Below are 18720 nucleotides of genomic sequence, written 5' to 3' on the forward strand. Positions count from 1 at the left end.
AAACAATGGCAATGAAATTCTTGGTTATTTCAGGCCATTATTGCAAGGACTTCCTTGGCAAATAAGATTATTATCCCCATTTTTTGATACTGGAGAAATTGCATTTTAAGACAACAGAAATTATCAAGATGTTTGATACCGAGCTTTGTTTCATAAATTGAATTAGCTAATAACATGGGGATAAACGGCTATATTGCAGGAAATATAGAAGAGAAATTTGATTTCCAACTCTGTCATTCATTATGTGACATTAAGGAAATCTTGGACTTTTAATGGTTTCTGTATATTCACTGGATCTAAGGATTGCCATGACCATATTAATTTTGTGAGAGTGCCGGACTGGTACAGTGTACCATCCTTCCAGTGTTTGTGCAAAAGGAATGTGTGAAGAGCCTCAGATTTCCCACAGATTTTTTCACTTTCATTTTTAAAAAAAATCTAAAAATCAATCCATTAACTATTCACTTAAGGCAAACAGAAATTCAATAAAATATCCAGTATTCAACTTTAAAGTGACTATTTTTAGTGCTCCAAGCACAGGAACTACTGCCATGTCCTTTGTAAAGCATTTGCTTCCATGGTCCTCTCGCTGTACAATAGACAAAGTGGTTGTCATTAACATCAAAGTTGCACAAAGGAAGAGAAAATTCACAAAGCTGTGGTCCATAGGGGCCAATAAAATCGAACCTATGCTGGCTTCTGCTATTAAATACCAATAATTACCAAAGTTCCTGCTCTTGAGCCATTGACAGGGCTTAAAATTAACTCATTGAACTTGGCAAGCTGCTGAAGGAATTGATGTATTCTTCTTTTTCTCATGCTCCACATAACCTTATACAGGGGAAGGCTAGGAGGTAGCAACCCTCTACCTCCTTAATCATTTGTGCACAAATCATCTGGCCAGTACTGGAAACCATTAAGGGCAAAAACAGTAGCAGAAACTTGACCTTGTTGGTTTCTGTATATTTGTAGTATCTTAAATACAAATATCATCAAGTTATAGCAGATGATATCTTGATGTAGACAAGCTTTTCTGATTTCATTTGCAATCAAACTAATTGACTTTTCCTAGTAGCCTAAAAAGTCTTTTTCTTCAATTGTTTTTGAATCATATGATACTAACAATAGCTAGATTATCAATAGATTACCTGGTTCCTAAATATTGGAAACCATGAACATTATGAAATAATTCTTATGCCTTGTCAGGTGAAAGGAAGTTTTTTTATGGAAAATATTTCAATCCTGTGAGTTTGAACCATCTACATTGTAAAAATCTTTTACCATTATCTAATTTTAAAAGGAAAAAATATACGTATATTGATTCATATCAATAATGCTACCTAATACAGCACACGGTGTGTTACTGAATAAATTTAAAACAATTTTTACATTTATCTGCTTAATCTGGTACTCGATATATTTTAAAGTGCTTGTATTTTCACAACTAACAGTTAAAAGGGTTACACTTTTATCCTATAAAATACATGGTAAAATTAAAAAGCATATGTATCACTTTATAGATGACAAAATAACTTACAAGAGAATACCTAGGTTAGAAAGTGAAGAAATAAAACTCAAATACATAACTTAGTCCTAAAGTTCTGGGCTTTCCTCAAGTAACCCACAAGAGCTATTTAAATAACGAGACAAGTTCTCATTCCGACTTGTGTCCAGTAGGTTTTGTTGCCAGGCAAGTTTTTATGTCCGATTTAGTTCACAGGGTCAATTGTTCCTTGACTCTGCATCTAGCTTTGCAAATACCCTTTTAGTAACATGCCACTTTCTCTCTCAGTTTTAGCATAGAACCAAACTATGACTTCCTCTATATATATGATGGACCAGACAGTAACAGCCCATTGATTGGAAGTTTTCAAGACAGCAAGTTACCAGAACGAATAGAAAGCAGCTCAAATACCATGCACTTGGCTTTTCGGAGTGATGGATCTGTCAGTTACACTGGATTTCATTTAGAATACAAAGGTACGTGTGCACATTCAGCTTTAACATACATCTTAAACTGGGATTATGTTTACATGACAATAATTTAGTGCTGACTGTTGTTTGTTTTAGTGGTACAGGCTTGTGACATGTGGGCTGCGTGCAGTTAAATTTCACAAAAGAGCTCACTGTGAAGTTTCCCCTCAAGAAAACGAAATTACCGTTTCTCTAATTATTTACTCAACAGTATGTAACTGACAACCACACTACTAATTAGTATACTGCTGTAGAACTAAATCCCACAATATTAAAAAAAATAGTTACTTCATTGGGGTACTGAAGTTTCATTAAAATACTTTAATTCAGAGATTTCCTTCAGTGATAGAAGATGAAAGATAGAATTATGTTTCAAATAATGCTTAGTATTTTAAATATTTATAAGAGAGTGGACAAAAAGCAGTGATAACTATGTCTCAGACATGTTTATTTTAACTTTTATAATTATTTTAGAGTGCCTATGGATACTTTATTGATAATGCCTTTTGAATCATAGACGATTTCATAAGTTAATGATTAATTGCATTTATTTTAAATTTGACTGAAGAGATAAATTTATAGGGGGTTACCATTGGGTTAAATGTGTATCAAAATATACATTTAAATTTAAATTTGTCTCCTCACAAACTTAATTTTATTTTTTAATTTTATGTGTTTGTGTGTGTGTGTGTGTGTGTGTGTGTATGTATGTGTGTATGTGTGTAGAGGAGCATGCACTTATGTGATTGTGTACCAAGATCAGAAGAGAATACACTGTTTCCTGCTCTGTTACTCCCCATACTTCACTCCTCTGTGGTAGGATCTGTCTCTAAATTTCAACTCCTAATATTGGCTAGACTAATTTCTCGTCTTCCTAAATGATTTATCACTATCCTCTATACTCCTCACTAGGATGGTGAGTGTTCAGAAGCACGTTTGTTTTTTATTTTTATTTGCATCCTAAGAATGTAAACCAGGTCTCTGTACATCCAGAGTAAGCACTCTTACACCCTGAGCTAGCTACCTATCCCCAATGACAATTTTTATTAACTGAAAATTATACATAAGAAAATATAATTTCAAAGAATCTACCCAGTGAATACTGTAAACATGGCATTATATTTCTTTACAGAAGATCCTTTATTCTTGTTTTTAAAAGTTAAATATTACATGCTCAATGTTAATTCCTTTTCTTTTTGCTATCAGACCTTGGGTTATTCTCTTAAGAACTATCATAAAAATCATTACGATATCTGTTGCATCGGTATGTAAGTAAAGGGAATGTTCACAGGTCAGCAGGTAAAGACATCTCTGCTGTCATTATGGAAATGCCTATGAACCCCAATGATAAACGCTGAACATAACCATGGTGCAAATTTGATTTCAGTGGTAACCTGCAGCCTTCTGATTATCATACATTTTATGGGACAAAGTAATAAATGGCCTGTCTGCAGAGGAATGAACAGGCTTCTTGGCACAGACAGTGAGAATTTGGGCATCAACTCTTTGGGGAAATTTTTTGCAAGAGTTAGTTGGTCTGATCTGAAGATGATAGGTCATTTTCAGAAGTTGTGACTGTGAACTACATAACCAGTTGAATTTAGAAGAGCTGAGCTTGAATGAATGCCATATGACTGTCTCAACAGGGAAGACACTCTGGGCTCAGCTAAATAGCTAAATAGGGAGAAAACCAAAATCAATGCTTGATATAGATTTCTGACATCCTCACTTTCGCTTTTCTTTATTTTATATCATTTCCCCCTTGCCTTTCCTCCCTCGATCAAACCCTCCCTATGCTCTAGCCCCCTGCTCTTTTCAGACTCATGGTCTCCTTTCATCCTTGCTTCTATTAATGACTATGTCCTCCTGAACCTGGATTCTGTGCTTAATTTTCTATTTTTGAAGGTTTGTACTTAGTTTTATGCTTTTTATTACGGTGATCTGAATTTTAAAAAGGTCCCCATAGGCTCATGTATTTGAATGCTTAGTCACCAGGGAATGAACTGACTGAAAATGTTAGAAAGGTTGAAGAGGTGTGGCCTTGTTGCTTCCAACTAGTGCACTAGTGGTGAACTTGGGGACTTCAAAAGCACATTCCATGGCCAATGTCTTCCTCTCACTCTTGGTCTGACGATCGGATGTAGATCTAAGGCTACTGCTCTAGCACCGTATGTATGACCAAGTTCCCACCTAGATTCCTGCCATAATGATAATGACCTAAACTTATGACATTGTAAGCCAACCCCAAATTAAATGTTTTCTTTAATAAGAGTTGACTTGCTCATGGTGTCTCTTCACAGCAATAAAATAGTAACCAAGACATCTATCATATGTGCATACTTTAGCGTGTTTTCATATAACCATTTTATTTTCATCATTTCTATATTGTTTTTTTTCCTTCTATAGTTATAAGACTTCAATATTTGAGACAGATTTATTAATTTCTTCACTATATGCTTTAATATGGCTGTATCATAGTTATTTTCTATGTTTTTCTGATTCTAATTTTTACTGTTGGAAAGGAATTATGTCAAGAAGAACACTCTTTTATGGGTCTTTGTGAATTTATATGTGAGAATCTTATAGAGACATTTGTGTTTCTGGGAACAGGATTACTGAGTCAAAAGGTATAAAATTCTTCAATTTAATTCCTTATTGCCTGGTTAATTAAAAATATTGAAAGTCTATTCCCATTAATACTAACCATCAGATGGTAAGAGCTTTAAGATGTCAAAAATCACTTCTCTTATTAAATTTTAACATTCTTAGCCTCATGGTTATTAGGTCTTTGACATTTTATTATTTTTGCCTCAAGTAGTATTAAGTTGAATATATCTCTACTATTTTGCACACTGCCATCTTCTTGTTGCATCTGTGCATTCCTACAATCACAAATTTTTCTAATTCATTTATTTTATTTATTAGAAATATTTAATGTCATTAATAGACACAATTAAATCATTTCTGCTTTAATTACTATATCAATTCCATATTTGGTCAAGGGAGCATTCTGTTTTATTTTGCTATGATGCTGTACAAGCGTCTGAAAATCTGTATCACATTTAATTCTTCCCTTTCTTCATAATTTATATGTTTTGTGTCTTGCTGAAAATGTTCTTTTTAACTGTCTGGTGGTAGTGCACGCCTTTAATTCCAGCACTTGGGAGGCAGAATGAAATGGATCTCTCTGAGTTCAAGGACAACCTGGTATACACAGCAAGTTCCAAGGCAGCAAGGGCTACGCAAATAAACCTTGTCTTGAAAAAAAAAAAAAACAAACAAACAAAAAAAGAAAATAAGTGAAAAATATTCGTTCTTATTACAATTTTTTTCATAAACATGTCTTCTTATATTTGTTCTAAAAATAGAACTATATTTTCCATTCTTAAGTCATTAATTTATTATTAACTCAAGTGGAGTGTATTTTTTGTAAACCAGCACCCTAATTTGCAGTTTAACATGTAACTAATCAAACATTGTAACACACTTCCTGACAGATAATGCTATTGCTGTCAACTATCTAGTCCCTGTGTCAACTTTTAACTCTCGAATCTATTCCACTGAAGACGTTTTCATCCCCATAGCAATATTTTTCAGAACAGTAATATATTTTAAAACAGCAGCTATAATGTGTACACCACCTTCTGTAAATGGGAATTTTATTGGTGTATCCAAATACCAACAGATTTACTAACTACGAGAAAACATTTATTTGGGATCATGGATTCACTGTTTTCATGTCCTATTCTACTGGCTACAGTTCAGTGGGGAGACAGGACCATACCCTTTGCCTAAACCTTATGGTGGCTAGGAAGCAAAGAGAAAAGAATAAAGTTAGTGCAAGATACGTCTTGCAGGGCGTGTGTCTTCCCATAACCTCCTTCTCCTGCTTGCCCTGCCTCCTAAGATTTCCAAAACCTACCAAAATATCTCCCTCATCTAGTGCCTAAAGCATTGAACCTGTAGAATAAACTTTCTCTCTCTCTCTCTTTTTAAATTTTGTCCTTGATGCCTGTCACAACATTTTGAGCTTTGACTTCATATTTAGAATTAAGCTTCTTCTACATATTGCATTTGATTATTACCATGTTGAATTAATAAATCATTTGGGAGTAAATTGATATATGACATTTAATCTTCTCATGTATTAATACAGCTAGTCTCTCAATTTATTCTTGTTTTCATTAATGCCTTTCAGTAATGCTTTATAATTTTCTTTATAAATTCTTTCTCACTTTAATTAAAAAGACTTTACTTTGTTGGTAATGAGTAATGCCTCTATTATTAGATTGCTGTGGTAGTTCTTAGTAATGAAGGCAGGGTGATATTTAATAAGTTTTTGTATATTTCTAGTTACTTAACCCTTTTATTGAGATAGTATTTTTGCTGTATTTTTGGAATTTCTGCATAAAGAGAGGTACTTTTGTGTCTTTCTATTCTGCTAACATTCCATTTCTATTCTTTGCTTATTAAATTTCCTATATTAGAGTTTCCATACCATGTTAAATACCAGTAGTTCTGAAGACCAACATTGTATCCATGATGATATTTTAAAATAAACCTAAGTACAACCTTCAAGTGTGATAGTTAACCTTAATTGGGAGCAATACCAAATAAGAGACATATTTTTAAAAGCCCACATTGTATTCAGACTAACTATGAAGAAATATGAATTGAAAATAATTTGTTCTTTGACTGTTGTTTTTGGCAAAACAAATTAAAGTAAATTGCCTAAAGTCATATGGCTGAGAAAAAAAATGTGATTCCACATTATCTCAAAAGTCCAGACTCTTATCTACTGCTACATTTAGATATTATTTGTCTTTTCTGTAATCCACAAACCACTTCTACATATACTAAAATGGAAAGAATCTGGAGCCCAAACCTTGTCCATTATATTCATTCCTCTTTATCGATTGGCTGTAACAGTCCATATAGGGGGAAACTACGCAGTGACTTTCTTTCTGTCAGCTACTCCATTCTGAACATCATAAAAGCGTTGTTTGCTTTTACAAAATGGTAATAAGAATAGCGTAATAATAATATTCCTGGGAAGTAAGTAGCTTTAAAATATATTCCTCTTCTCCATATTGTCAATGAGAATTTAGCTTTGAGATAGTTCCTTGTACCTTCAAGGTGAATGGGTATGCACACATCTGCAAAGAGAGAAAGAGAGAAGGAAAGATAAAAGAACTAAATAAGGAGGAAATGTCATTACTTTAGACCTAGTTCTAAGTTCTCCCTTGAGTTCCAATTTAGGAAACATTTCCGAAAACCCACAGGATGAAAGACAGGAATGGTACCCACCGAAATGCTCGCGGCAAGTGCGCTAATAGAATGCAGCATAGTCACTCTGAAAGCCAAGCATCACATCCTCCCAGGTTTCTCTCATCTTTTCTTGAAACCATTCTCCATTTAATCTTGCAGTTCTACATGAGGTAAAGCCTATTGGCCGTATCTCAGATAAATGCGAATTCATGCCTACTTCTCGGCTAATTTTCATTCTGTAAGGGAAAAACTAAAATATCTACAACAAGCTGAGAAAAAAACTTTATTACCTAATATATCTTACATGGAAAATAATAGGAGGAAAAACAACAGTTCCTATGATCTGTTCATCAATTGGCATAACAGTAAGGCAAACACAATATATTATTCACAAAAATAATTTTAAAGTTGATTGCTTCATAATTTGTGTTAGTTGATTTCAATTTTTCCAGGTGTAAATGCTTTGACACACTTGGTAATAAACAAGGGCAGTGATATTTAAAGGAATGTATTCACCAAGGATTTAAAAATGCATAAAAATTATTCGATAAGTGATTCCACTTCACACTGAAGCTAACAATAGAAAAATTTTGCAGAAAAAATATTATGTCAATATGTTTCCTGAAAAGAGCAGGAATTTTGCATGATCTGGTTTTAGTGACATAGTGCGGTAACCACCCTGTGGGATGTTTTCTGAAAACAGCATTTTTATGTATTTTACACTTAGAGAATGTGGTTGTTCCAGTTCAACTCTCAGTGGTTGTTTTCAAGACTTCCTCAAATACCAGCATCCTTTGTTGCTAGCATCCCTTATAAACACGGTGTTTTATACACAACTCTTACGTACGTGCTCAATGCATAGAAAATGGAAATGTTGTTTTTTAAGATACTCTTGGAACTTTTACTTTGTCAGTTTGCATTTGATTTTTTTTTCACTCCACTGTTAGGGGACCCGTGAATACAGAGCCCCTTGTGTCTGTTTCAGAGTGGACTTTCAAGCTGATGCATGAGAAGGAATGCATGAATGAAAGTGTGCATGTGTGTGCATGTGCTTGTACTGAACTCAGGAAACGATCCTGTCCCTGAATCTGGGTTGTGTTTGGATGTAACCACACTGTGCATAGCACTCTACATTCTTTCCACATGATCTGCCGTGTTCTCTCTCTACGCTTGCTGTATGTAGTTACTGATTGTCAGCAGATGAGCATACTATAAAATGTCTCAGAAAAGAATGTGTCAGTCCAATTAATATGATACTCGCACTGTTTTACAGCAAAACTCCGGGAATCCTGCTTTGATCCTGGCAATATAATGAATGGTACTAGACTTGGAATGGATTATAAATTGGGATCAACCGTCACCTATTACTGTGATGCTGGCTATGTTCTCCAAGGGTATTCAACACTCACTTGCATCATGGGAGATGATGGGAGACCTGGATGGAATAGAGTTCTACCAAGTTGTCATGGTAAGCAATAGAACTTTTGATAAGGTTTTATTATTCTATACAATATTCTATATTTTCAAACATATTCCTTTAAAATACAACCTGAAAGTGTAGTATAGGCAATAAAATTTCATGAAGCATTGAAAAGTGGATTTAATAAGAAATTCTTTGGAGGAGTCCGTATATTCTTAGCTGTCTCCATGAAAGTGAGGGAGGTTTAGCAAGAGAGCTATCTCAAAACACAGGCATTTGAGCATCTTTTGCTTACTTTCTATCTTCAGGACTAAGTTTGACACATTAGATGTCGAACTTAAATGTAATAACGTGGTTTATTTTGAGAACACTTAGCTGAAATCATGACACAGAACAATATGCTTTTCCCTAAATATGGAGATGTCTAAATGGAGACACCATAATACAGTGCTTTAAAACCACGTGCTTGAGTACATGTATGAAAGGCTTGGAGAAACGAGTAAACAAAGGATTTCAGTGCAGAAGAATTACATAGACATGCTAGCTAGTTGAATGACTATAATGCATTAGACAAAGTGATACAGAGGCTACTAGAAAATGATGTCACCTGGGAAAGAGCTTCCAAGTATGAGCACCACCAGTGCATCATAACATCAACCCACTTAGTCATAACCATCAATTTGCTAAAAGATACAGAATTGAATTAAATACAATTGAATTACAAATAGAAAAGAGAAAAAAAATATTCTAAGGCACAGAACAAAGGAAGGGAAATTTTATGTTTGGCACGTTTTAGTTGTGCGTAAATGGTGCAAACACAATAGATATGTATATGCTCATGTGTATGAATGCATGTATTATGTTATGAGCTGTGTGTGCACTGGACAATTCTGTAAAAGTAAATTGATCACTTTAGATTCTAGTTTAAAATAATTAGAGACCAAAAAAATCTTTGATATGATAGTGAAACAAATGAATTGTCAGTGTCTAACATACATTCTAATTTTTTCTTAAAAAATGTATTCATTTGACAATATTATTTATGCATGATTCTTTATTTACTTAAGCTATTTGACTGCTTTAATCTGATATTCTCCTTCATCTAAAATTAGAATAAGTCAAATATTCGCTTATGCATTGATTTTTTTAAGAAATAAAAAGCCAAGTTCTGACATAAAGTTGTTTTGTTTTGTTTTGTTTTGTTTTGTTTTGTTTTTTGATTTTCGAGACAGGGTTTCTCTGTAGCTTTTTGGTTCCTGTCCTGGAACTAGCTCTTCTAGAACAGGCTGACCTTGAACTCACAGAGGTCCGCCTTCCTCTGCCTCCCAAGTGCTGGGATTAAAGGCATGCACCACCACCGCCCAGCCTGATATAAAGTTGTAATCCCAGAAATTATGAGGCTGGGGTAGGCTTTGTCTCAGTTCTCATTTACAAAGCAAAACCCTGACTCAAACAAACAAACCAACAAAAACATCTAGTGACTTACCTTAATCGTAGGTAGAACATTAGTAATATATAGGCAAGTGAATCCTCTGAAAGAAAATTATTTGGTTAAGTACATATTACCTAGTAAGTATATAATATGTATACACATGTTCAAGCGCAGAGCAGCCCTAGGTTAGAATCCTTTGACATTACAACCTGGGGAAAAAGAACTTTGAATTAGTGTTTAATGATTCATTTGACTGCTAAGATCTAATTAATAGACAACACACACACTAGGGGCCTCAGAAGGTGATTGACAGCTATTGAATATAAACACACAGAAGCCTTGATTTTTCAGCACTGCCCCAAAGAATCCAAGTATCTAAGACATATGCTTCACTTGGCATTATATGATGTCTTCAACTGAACAAATATCTATCCCACAATTCCATGTCATATATATATACAATTATCTCTTCTAATATGTGAGTACTTATAATATTTCACATACATTAATAAAATAGGAAGACATTTAATGGTGTCAACTCTCTTAAAATGTAACAACTTAATATATAATCCAAATGCAAAGTTTATTAATAACAGTCAAATCTTCTAAGTGGATTCTTTAAGCTGTAAAGAAAAAATAACTATGACCAATTTGTCATAACAACAACATTTAATACAGTTAGAGAAAACAAATCTGTTGTTTAGAACTAGATATATTTAATGTTAAATAATATTTTTAAATGTAAGACTAGCTCTGTGCTCTGTGTCCTTGTTCAATACTTATACATCGTATATGATCATGAAATATACTGTATGTTTTATTCTACAGTATTATATGAAGTGGTTGAAAATTGAGCTAAAAAACTCAGTTTATTTGCTATTGTGGTTTTACTATCTCTTAAAAAGAATTTAAAATATTTTGGAGGATAAGCAGCAAAATAGAAAGCTACTTGTTTCCTTAACTGTAATTATATATAACATTGGCTGCCTTCCCATGGTAGTAACAACATTTAGAGGTCAATTATTTCCTAAGGCATGCGTAATAAGATCCAGCAAAATTCATTGTTCATGAAAAATATTTTTAGGGTCAATTTCCTATTTATGGTTGCTGATACAAAATTACTTACATTTCATTCAATGGTTGTCTCCTACTTTCCATTTTAATCTCTCTTTATTTTTTGTCCATTGATACTGTGTTTTTGAAAAAAACCTTTCTCTGATTTTTATAAGACTTTTTTTTTAATTCAACCTGATGTAAAAACATATAACATCATCTGTTGTGTATCTCACTAGAAAGGCAGCTATATGGCACCAACACCCTTCTCTGGGTCTGAATTCTATTATCTCCAATTATTCTGGTGGTTGCTTCTGCTTTATGTTAGGATGCCATGTCTCTGTCCCTAATTTCAGCCAATAGAGAACTAGGTGACTCTCCATCTGCAGCCTTTCATGCTAGGTTACACCCAATAGGAGTGTCTCAAAGACTTTAAGAACAAATTCAGGACATCTTGACTGATTGCTAAGCTGTGCTTTAATGTTCAAAAATTGTAAGTTGTTAGACAATGATCCATAATGACAAAAATAAAGAAATACTTTGCATATTCATTGGTGTTGGTGTGCTATATGTTGAAACCAACTTCTTATACTGTCTTTTCCAACAGCCTAGTTATGATCTATAAACTTTCAGATCACAACTCTATTTTGCTTCTTAATATTTTCTGAGATTTACCCTAGAAAAACATAAAGTGGATTGGAGTGCTGGTCTACGAATTCCTGCTTAATATATGACATTAATTCATATGCATGATCTTAAAACAAGATACGTAGACAAGATCAGCAATTTACAAAGTTTTACTGTTTCAGAGAACAGGTTTTTTATCTCTGTTTAGGAGTAAGTATTCATTTTATATCTCAAAAATATGTTTTAAAGAGCTTCATGTAGACACCTTGAGATTATGTTTGCCAGTGGTAGGTCCCACACAGTTGCAATCTGCTGTAATTTCTGCTCAGTAATGAGAAACCCTGCAGTTTGTCACCAGAGATTGCCGTATGTATCAAACGACAGCAGAACAGCAAGTTTATACCCCCAATTTTCTTGAATTTAACACATAATAAAAATAAATGTTCTTGGAAAATCTTTTTTATTTTTTGTACATTAAAAGACATCTGCTGAAATAAAATTTAGTTGTTAACAGACAAATGGGATTAAAATAACAGGCCTGTATAAATGTTGTCCATAAATTTCACTCAATATTAAGAAAGGAAATTAAAAACAAATAGCAAAAGATTCCAGATATTTTTTAATTATTTATTTTACCTAATCATGTTGGCTTGATTTAGTTAATATGGCAATGCTACAAGCTGCAACACTATACAGTAACTGCCATCTTTTCACAGGTGACTTATCAGAACCAAGGGATCTGGTAAAAGCTAATCCAAAAGGCAAGGCTTCATGGCATTATTGCTTTGTGAATAAGTGGCTGTTCTTTGCTGTAGATTTTTCGCTGTAGCTGAATTCCCTTTCTGTTACATATTTGGGGATTAATTCCAACAGTTTAGAACTATTTACTGAAAACAGTTTCCCACTGCCAGGCCTTGTTTCTCTCTCCTAGGTTAAATGCTGAGAAGCCTTCTTGCAATTATCTTTATCAGCAGGCATTTGTTCAGAGTTTAGGGGTTCAGGCAAAGAACATTCCATCTAAGGTATTCACAAATCTCCAAGGACATACATTTACTACCTGCCCAAGCTGTTGCTCTGGTTTAACCCCACAACACTCACGATCAGAATGGTTTACAACAGCGTAGCCCGGAACCAATAATTTAAAGGCCTGGGTCTCTTCTTCATTTCGAGCAGTAAGTCTAACTCCAGACCTTGGTCGGTAGAAACTACAGTGTCTGGTGTATGTGCTATCTGATTAAGAGCTGTCAGCTTCCCCTACGTTGCTTAGTGACCTTGCAGCTTTTAAGCATAATGAGAGAAAAGAAGTGGGAGGCTGATTAAAACAGTCTGTGCACTATTCACAATTTTATGAAGAATAAATAGCTGTTTATTAGCCACCCAAAAATGAAGTGTAGCACACTAACCTTCCCCTCTAAAATTCCCTGATGATTTATGTTTTAGTTCCTTTCTTAACTAGCTTTCTCCATTAAGGAGTTCACTGGACGTGTACTAGCCAGTCCCAAATATAAGGATAGCTCTCTCTCTCTCTCTGTCTCTCTCTCTCTCTCTCTCTCTCTCTCTCTCTCTCTCTCTCACACACACACACACACACACACACACACACAGAGAGAGAGAGAGAGAGAGAGAGAGAGAGAGAGAGAGAGAGAGAACCCTTATCTGATTTTTCTATAGGGCAAAAGAATTCTAGCCCTGGAAACTGCTAGGGCTGGAGGCTTATTTTAAGAATCCAGTCATCAGTGGCTTTGCAGAAACGAATAAAACTCAAAGATATTATAATTCCAAGCTCCGCTGCATCTGCCCACCTAAGCACACTTGTGCTTCTTATCTCTACATCCATGGATACTGTCTGACATTGGCTTCCTCATTTCTTCCAAGCCTTCATCTTTGTCCTCATTCAAAATGTATACATTTGCTGCTCTTAATCCTAAATACAGTCCTAGTCTGCTTTCCGGTGCTGTGATAGATACCATAACCAAAAGCAATTGGGGAAGAAGAGGCAAGGGCTCCCATAGTCTGGCTGTATCTTAAAGGGCCCACTTTTCAGCATTTGCCCTGAGCATTGTGTTTCCAATATAGGAATTTGGCAAGCACCCTCCAACAGTGACAATTAAAAAATATTTATTACAAATGGGTAAAAGGTGTCAAGAATAAGTAGTTAGATTAAGGTTTTACACATATTTCTGGAAAATTACTTTAGGCTAAATATGGGAGCTTAATGAAGACAAGTTCATGCAAAAAATGGTAGCTAAATGTCTAAAATTTGTTTTTACATTTCATCTCAAATTTTGAGTAGAAAATGATGACCTTAAAAGATATCTTTTAGACATAGTTCTAGCAATTATTTAGAAAATTTATACTGCTATTTTTAATAAGTTCATTTCATTAATACTAATGTAGGTCCTATTTTATGCTGAAAGTATGTATTCATTTACCAATCATCTATAAATCTGTCCATAAATTTGAGGTTATACAAATATGTCGAGAATAAGCTCAATAGCCTACAGACCCCATTGTTCATTATGGAAGCATCTAAAAGAAAAGCCTTCTTATCCTCCTAATTGAAGAGAAACCTAGAAAATGTTAAAAATGTGAAAGTTATAGTTATCGCTTTCCAACTTCAATGTGATCTCTATTAAGAACATGTCAACCTATTTTTAAGAAAATTATTTTGTCTGAATGTTTGAGGATGTAAATAGCTGAACTGGTCTTCCTAATTTTTTTGTTCAGGTGTGACTTGATGCTAACTACATTTTTAAAATTACATTTTATTTCCTTATTATATGTGTTTGCATGTGTGCAGTGTGTGTGTGTGTGTAAGTCTGTGTGTCTGAGTGTGTATATATAGGTTCCAGAACTTGCATATGGAGGTCAAGGACAATGTGGAGGAATAATTTCTCTGCATCTACATTATGAGACCCAGGGAATAAACTCAAGATGGCAGGCCTGGGGCTAGTGCTGTTGGCCACCATGAATCTGGCCTAAAATTCTTATTCCAAATGTCTTAAAAGTATATAAAACTCTAGAGTAATGTACCAGTATGAATGTATAAATAATTAATTTATCTAGTCTCAACACACTGAGTCTTCTAGTATTTGCTGTCATTTAAAAATCTGACATTATGAGAACAGAAAGATGAAAGATTTACAAAACAAAGGCCTATACCTAAATGATATCTGACCATCATCAACTGTATCTGCCTTTCCTCAGCAGCACGAAGTAATTTTCCTCACAGACACAAGATACTGATTATACAATAGTAAGTGCAACATGTTTTGTCCTGTGGAAAGACTGGGATAAAACCAAAATGTGTTTTGTTTTCATATTATGGTTGAAAAACTATGACTTAAAAGGAAACAAGAAGAAAAGCTGCTGTAATTGAGGACCTGCCATTTCCAGGCACTCACACGTATATTATCAATTTAGTCAGCCTTAAGCATAGCATAATAGATAGACATCACTAATGTTGTTGGATTCATACTGTAGAGAACAGCCTATATGCACAGCAATTTGTCTAAAAATAAATGCTTATTCAGTGTACTTTTTTTTGGTGACCACTGAGATTGGGGTCATATTTCACCTACATCTCAAGAAGGGTGGTGGTATGTGCTTTATAATTTTATCATATTTGCATGTCCTGAACTCTCAACTGTCATGTAATCTGTATTTAACTTAGTTTATATGGGATGTCCTTCTGTATATATGTTGCTTTTATTGGCTGATAAATAAAGCTGTTTCGGCCAATGGCTTAGCAGAGTACAGCCAGGTGGTAAATCTGAACAGAGATATAGAGAGAGAATAGGCAGAGTCAAAGAGATGCTGTGTGGAAGCCAAAGGAGAAAGATGAATGGAACCTTTCCAGGAGGTCACAACCCGTGGTGATACACAGATTAGTAGAAATGGGTTAATTTAAGATGTAAGAGCAAGCTAGAAATAAGCCTGAGTCACAGTCAAGCAGTGTTGTAATTGAAATAGTTTCTGTGTGATTATTAGGGTTTGAGTGGCCAGAAAATGAACAAGCAGTCTTTGTTTACAAAATGGAGCCCCAAGCCTTCAAAGATACTTTCTACTGTATTACTGGTTTTGTTGCAAATGGGAAAAAATATCTAGAAAGTTGAATCAATTCATTGATTTTTCTCTATACTACTAAAGAAAATAAAGTCTAGCAGTAACTTTAGAAGTCATAGAGACATTCAAATGCTGTTACCTATAAGGTCAAAGATCTCAGGGTAGTCAAGTCTTACTTCTGCTGATAATACAGAAATCCTGATAGCAATTTTTTCTACAGAACCGAAGGAAGAGTGAAAGCTATGCCATTATTTAATAAACACACCTAGAATATAACACAGGTTACAGGCAGTCTACAGAAAACCATGCAAAGAGAATCTCGTGAAAATTTTACAGGCAGTAAAACAAAGGGAAACTGCTCAGCCTTGGAGGTAGGTGCCTGTAATTCTATTAATCGGGGGGTCGAGGCAGGATGATGAAGAATTCAAGCTGGCCTATTGCTATTTAACATTTTTTGGTCCATCCTGGAATATTTGATGCTTTTTCTCAAAAACAGGAATTACTCATACTAAGCAATGACAAAGAAAATAATTAAAATGTGTTGTTTCTATGAGAGACAAATTGGTAAATATTTTTGTCTCCTGTTTTCCCCAGCTGAAACCCTCAGTTTTGGGGTTCTAGTGATCAGAAGGCGGGGGACCTTGAACTGTAAAATTATAATAATTTCAAGGAAAGTAAAAATAGTCTTACCTGGAAAAGTAGGTGAATGCTACTCTTTCTTTTGTCAAATAAAGAAAATTTTACAAAGTTACATTTTTATCTCTACTGAGCAAAACATTGTCTCCAGCATTCCTAAGAGAGATGTACACTTATAAAAAGACAAAATCCGTTTCTGTGTTCATCGGAGACTCTGGTCCCAAACTTTATCACACAACTCTGTGAATTAGGCTGAGTTGTTAAAAATGGTAGTGGATCAAGAGGCTTTTCTAAAGAGCCTTAGGTCAATTCAATGATGGGGCCTTTCTCTCTAGTTCCAAGCCCAATCTGATGACCTCCATGGTTCAGAGAATTGATTTATTATGTTATAAAAGAGGGAAAGAAGGGAACCTCAAATGCAGTTAAAATCGTCTTGATCTGTATATCAGGCAAAGAAAAACCTCTGAAAAATATCATGATGAATGACAGAAAGAGAGGTAGCAAAGAATTCTATAAATAGAGTAAGGATTTCTAAACATGGTGCACTGATGAAGACTGAGAGTCCTCTTAGAAGTGACATTTTATAACCTAAGACCAAAGGGGAAGTGAAAATTATAATTAAGTATGATTATCAAAGGATGCAAATACAGTAATTAGTATATTTGTGGGGGACTCGTGAGATAGGATTTACTGTGATAGTGTGAAAGCCACATAGTTTGCATCCTCAGAAGCAACATAAATGTAAGGCAAGTGAGATAGCCTGCCTGTGAACCCACACTCAGGTGTTAGAAAACAAGACATCTCCAGATCAAAACTAGGCAATTGGAGAGCTTGGAGTGCAACTGAGAGACTCTGCCTTAGTATAATATGTAAGTTGAGATGTGATCAACAAAGACACTTGACATTAATCCTTAGACCTTCCAGATGGGCATGCATATGCATCAGTAATCATGCATGTTCCCACAAATATGTGAATTATAAACCTACACATACATACAACACATATGCACACATAAAATATTGTATCACTTTTTTTTAAATTTTTACTAATTTATTTCCTTTCTTTTTAAAACTTTAAGGCATGTTACAATGTATCCTATTCATAACCATCTCTCCCTTCCTCAAGTCCTCCCACCAGCCCAACATATCTCTTAACATCTTCCCAGATTCATGCTTTTTTTATATAACCATTTCAAACACTTCGTATGTGCATATGTGTATGAGGGATATATCCATCCTTACCATCACCAAAGAAATGTGGCTCCTCCTCCATTTATAGTCATTCACACATATTAATTTCTCATGTATGGTTTTAGCGCCTATTCCACTCTTGCTGGCATTTGTAAACAATTTGATCAAGTGTGGGTAAAATCAGAGGCTGTGAATTTATGTGTGGAACAATCATGCCATATTCAGAGGCGAGAATGTCATACAAGTCCTTCTCATATTCCAGTCTCATATTCTTTCTGCTCCTTCTTTCACTATTTACTCGAAGCCTCCAAGGAGGTGGCATAAGATTTCATTCAATGCCTGAGCTCTAGCAGCCACTAGCAAGTCATGCATCTTGAGGAACGATGAGTCTGCATTAACCCTTTGCAGTAAGACATTTCTGTGAAGAAAGATGAGAGCAGCCCAAATCTACAATCATAAACATAAATATGTAAAAGGAGATTGACATGATTCAGCTTCCTATTCGTTGCTTCATGATTTCTAGCAGCAGGTCTAGCAACTACTGTGCTTTATTAGTCACTATTTTAAATATATTCATAATATACAATTTATTATGTCTTGCATTTCTGTTATTGACAAAATAAGTCACAGTAGCTGATATTACCATGCTTAGTTTTCTATATTAATGTGTTAAGAAGATGCTGAACTTCAAATAGAAAATGATTCTGTTTGGATACAGAAAACATATAGTCTATATTTTCCTTAATGAATTCATGAAACAGAAAAGATCAACTGTATAATATGGAGTTGATATGATAGACAAATGTTTCGCATTTTGTCTAGTAATATTGCTTTTTCTTTCTATTCTGAACTTTTGAATTATTATAACGAGTAAAATAGCTTCATCCCTATGTCTCTCAACAACCAGCCAGAAATCGATACTGCATAAAGAAGCTGAATTGAAATGATCCTGTCCTCCTTTGAAAAGCTATGTTGTTTTTTCTTGAGAAATTAGATGATAGATAGATAGATAGATAGATAGATAGATAGATAGATATATAGATATAAATAGAGA

General features: G+C 34.5%; 1 protein-coding gene across 2 annotated transcripts in view; it reads left to right on the top strand.

Moving 5' to 3' along the window:
* The window catches only part of Csmd3 (CUB and Sushi multiple domains 3), a 976611-nt gene that overhangs the window by 735618 nt on the left and 222273 nt on the right, over window positions 1–18720 (top strand). For both annotated transcript variants that reach the window (XM_041637611.1, XM_041637612.1), the window contains 2 exons: window positions 1793–1980; window positions 8516–8710. In XM_041637611.1, the coding sequence (XP_041493545.1) occupies window positions 1793–1980; window positions 8516–8710 (383 nt within the window). The remainder of the gene's footprint in view (window positions 1–1792; window positions 1981–8515; window positions 8711–18720) is intronic.

The sequence above is a fragment of the Microtus oregoni genome, unplaced genomic scaffold (genome assembly GCF_018167655.1).
Source record: "Microtus oregoni isolate MIOR12 unplaced genomic scaffold, Mior012 000053F_ref0000044, whole genome shotgun sequence".
Lineage (NCBI taxonomy): Eukaryota > Metazoa > Chordata > Mammalia > Rodentia > Cricetidae > Microtus > Microtus oregoni.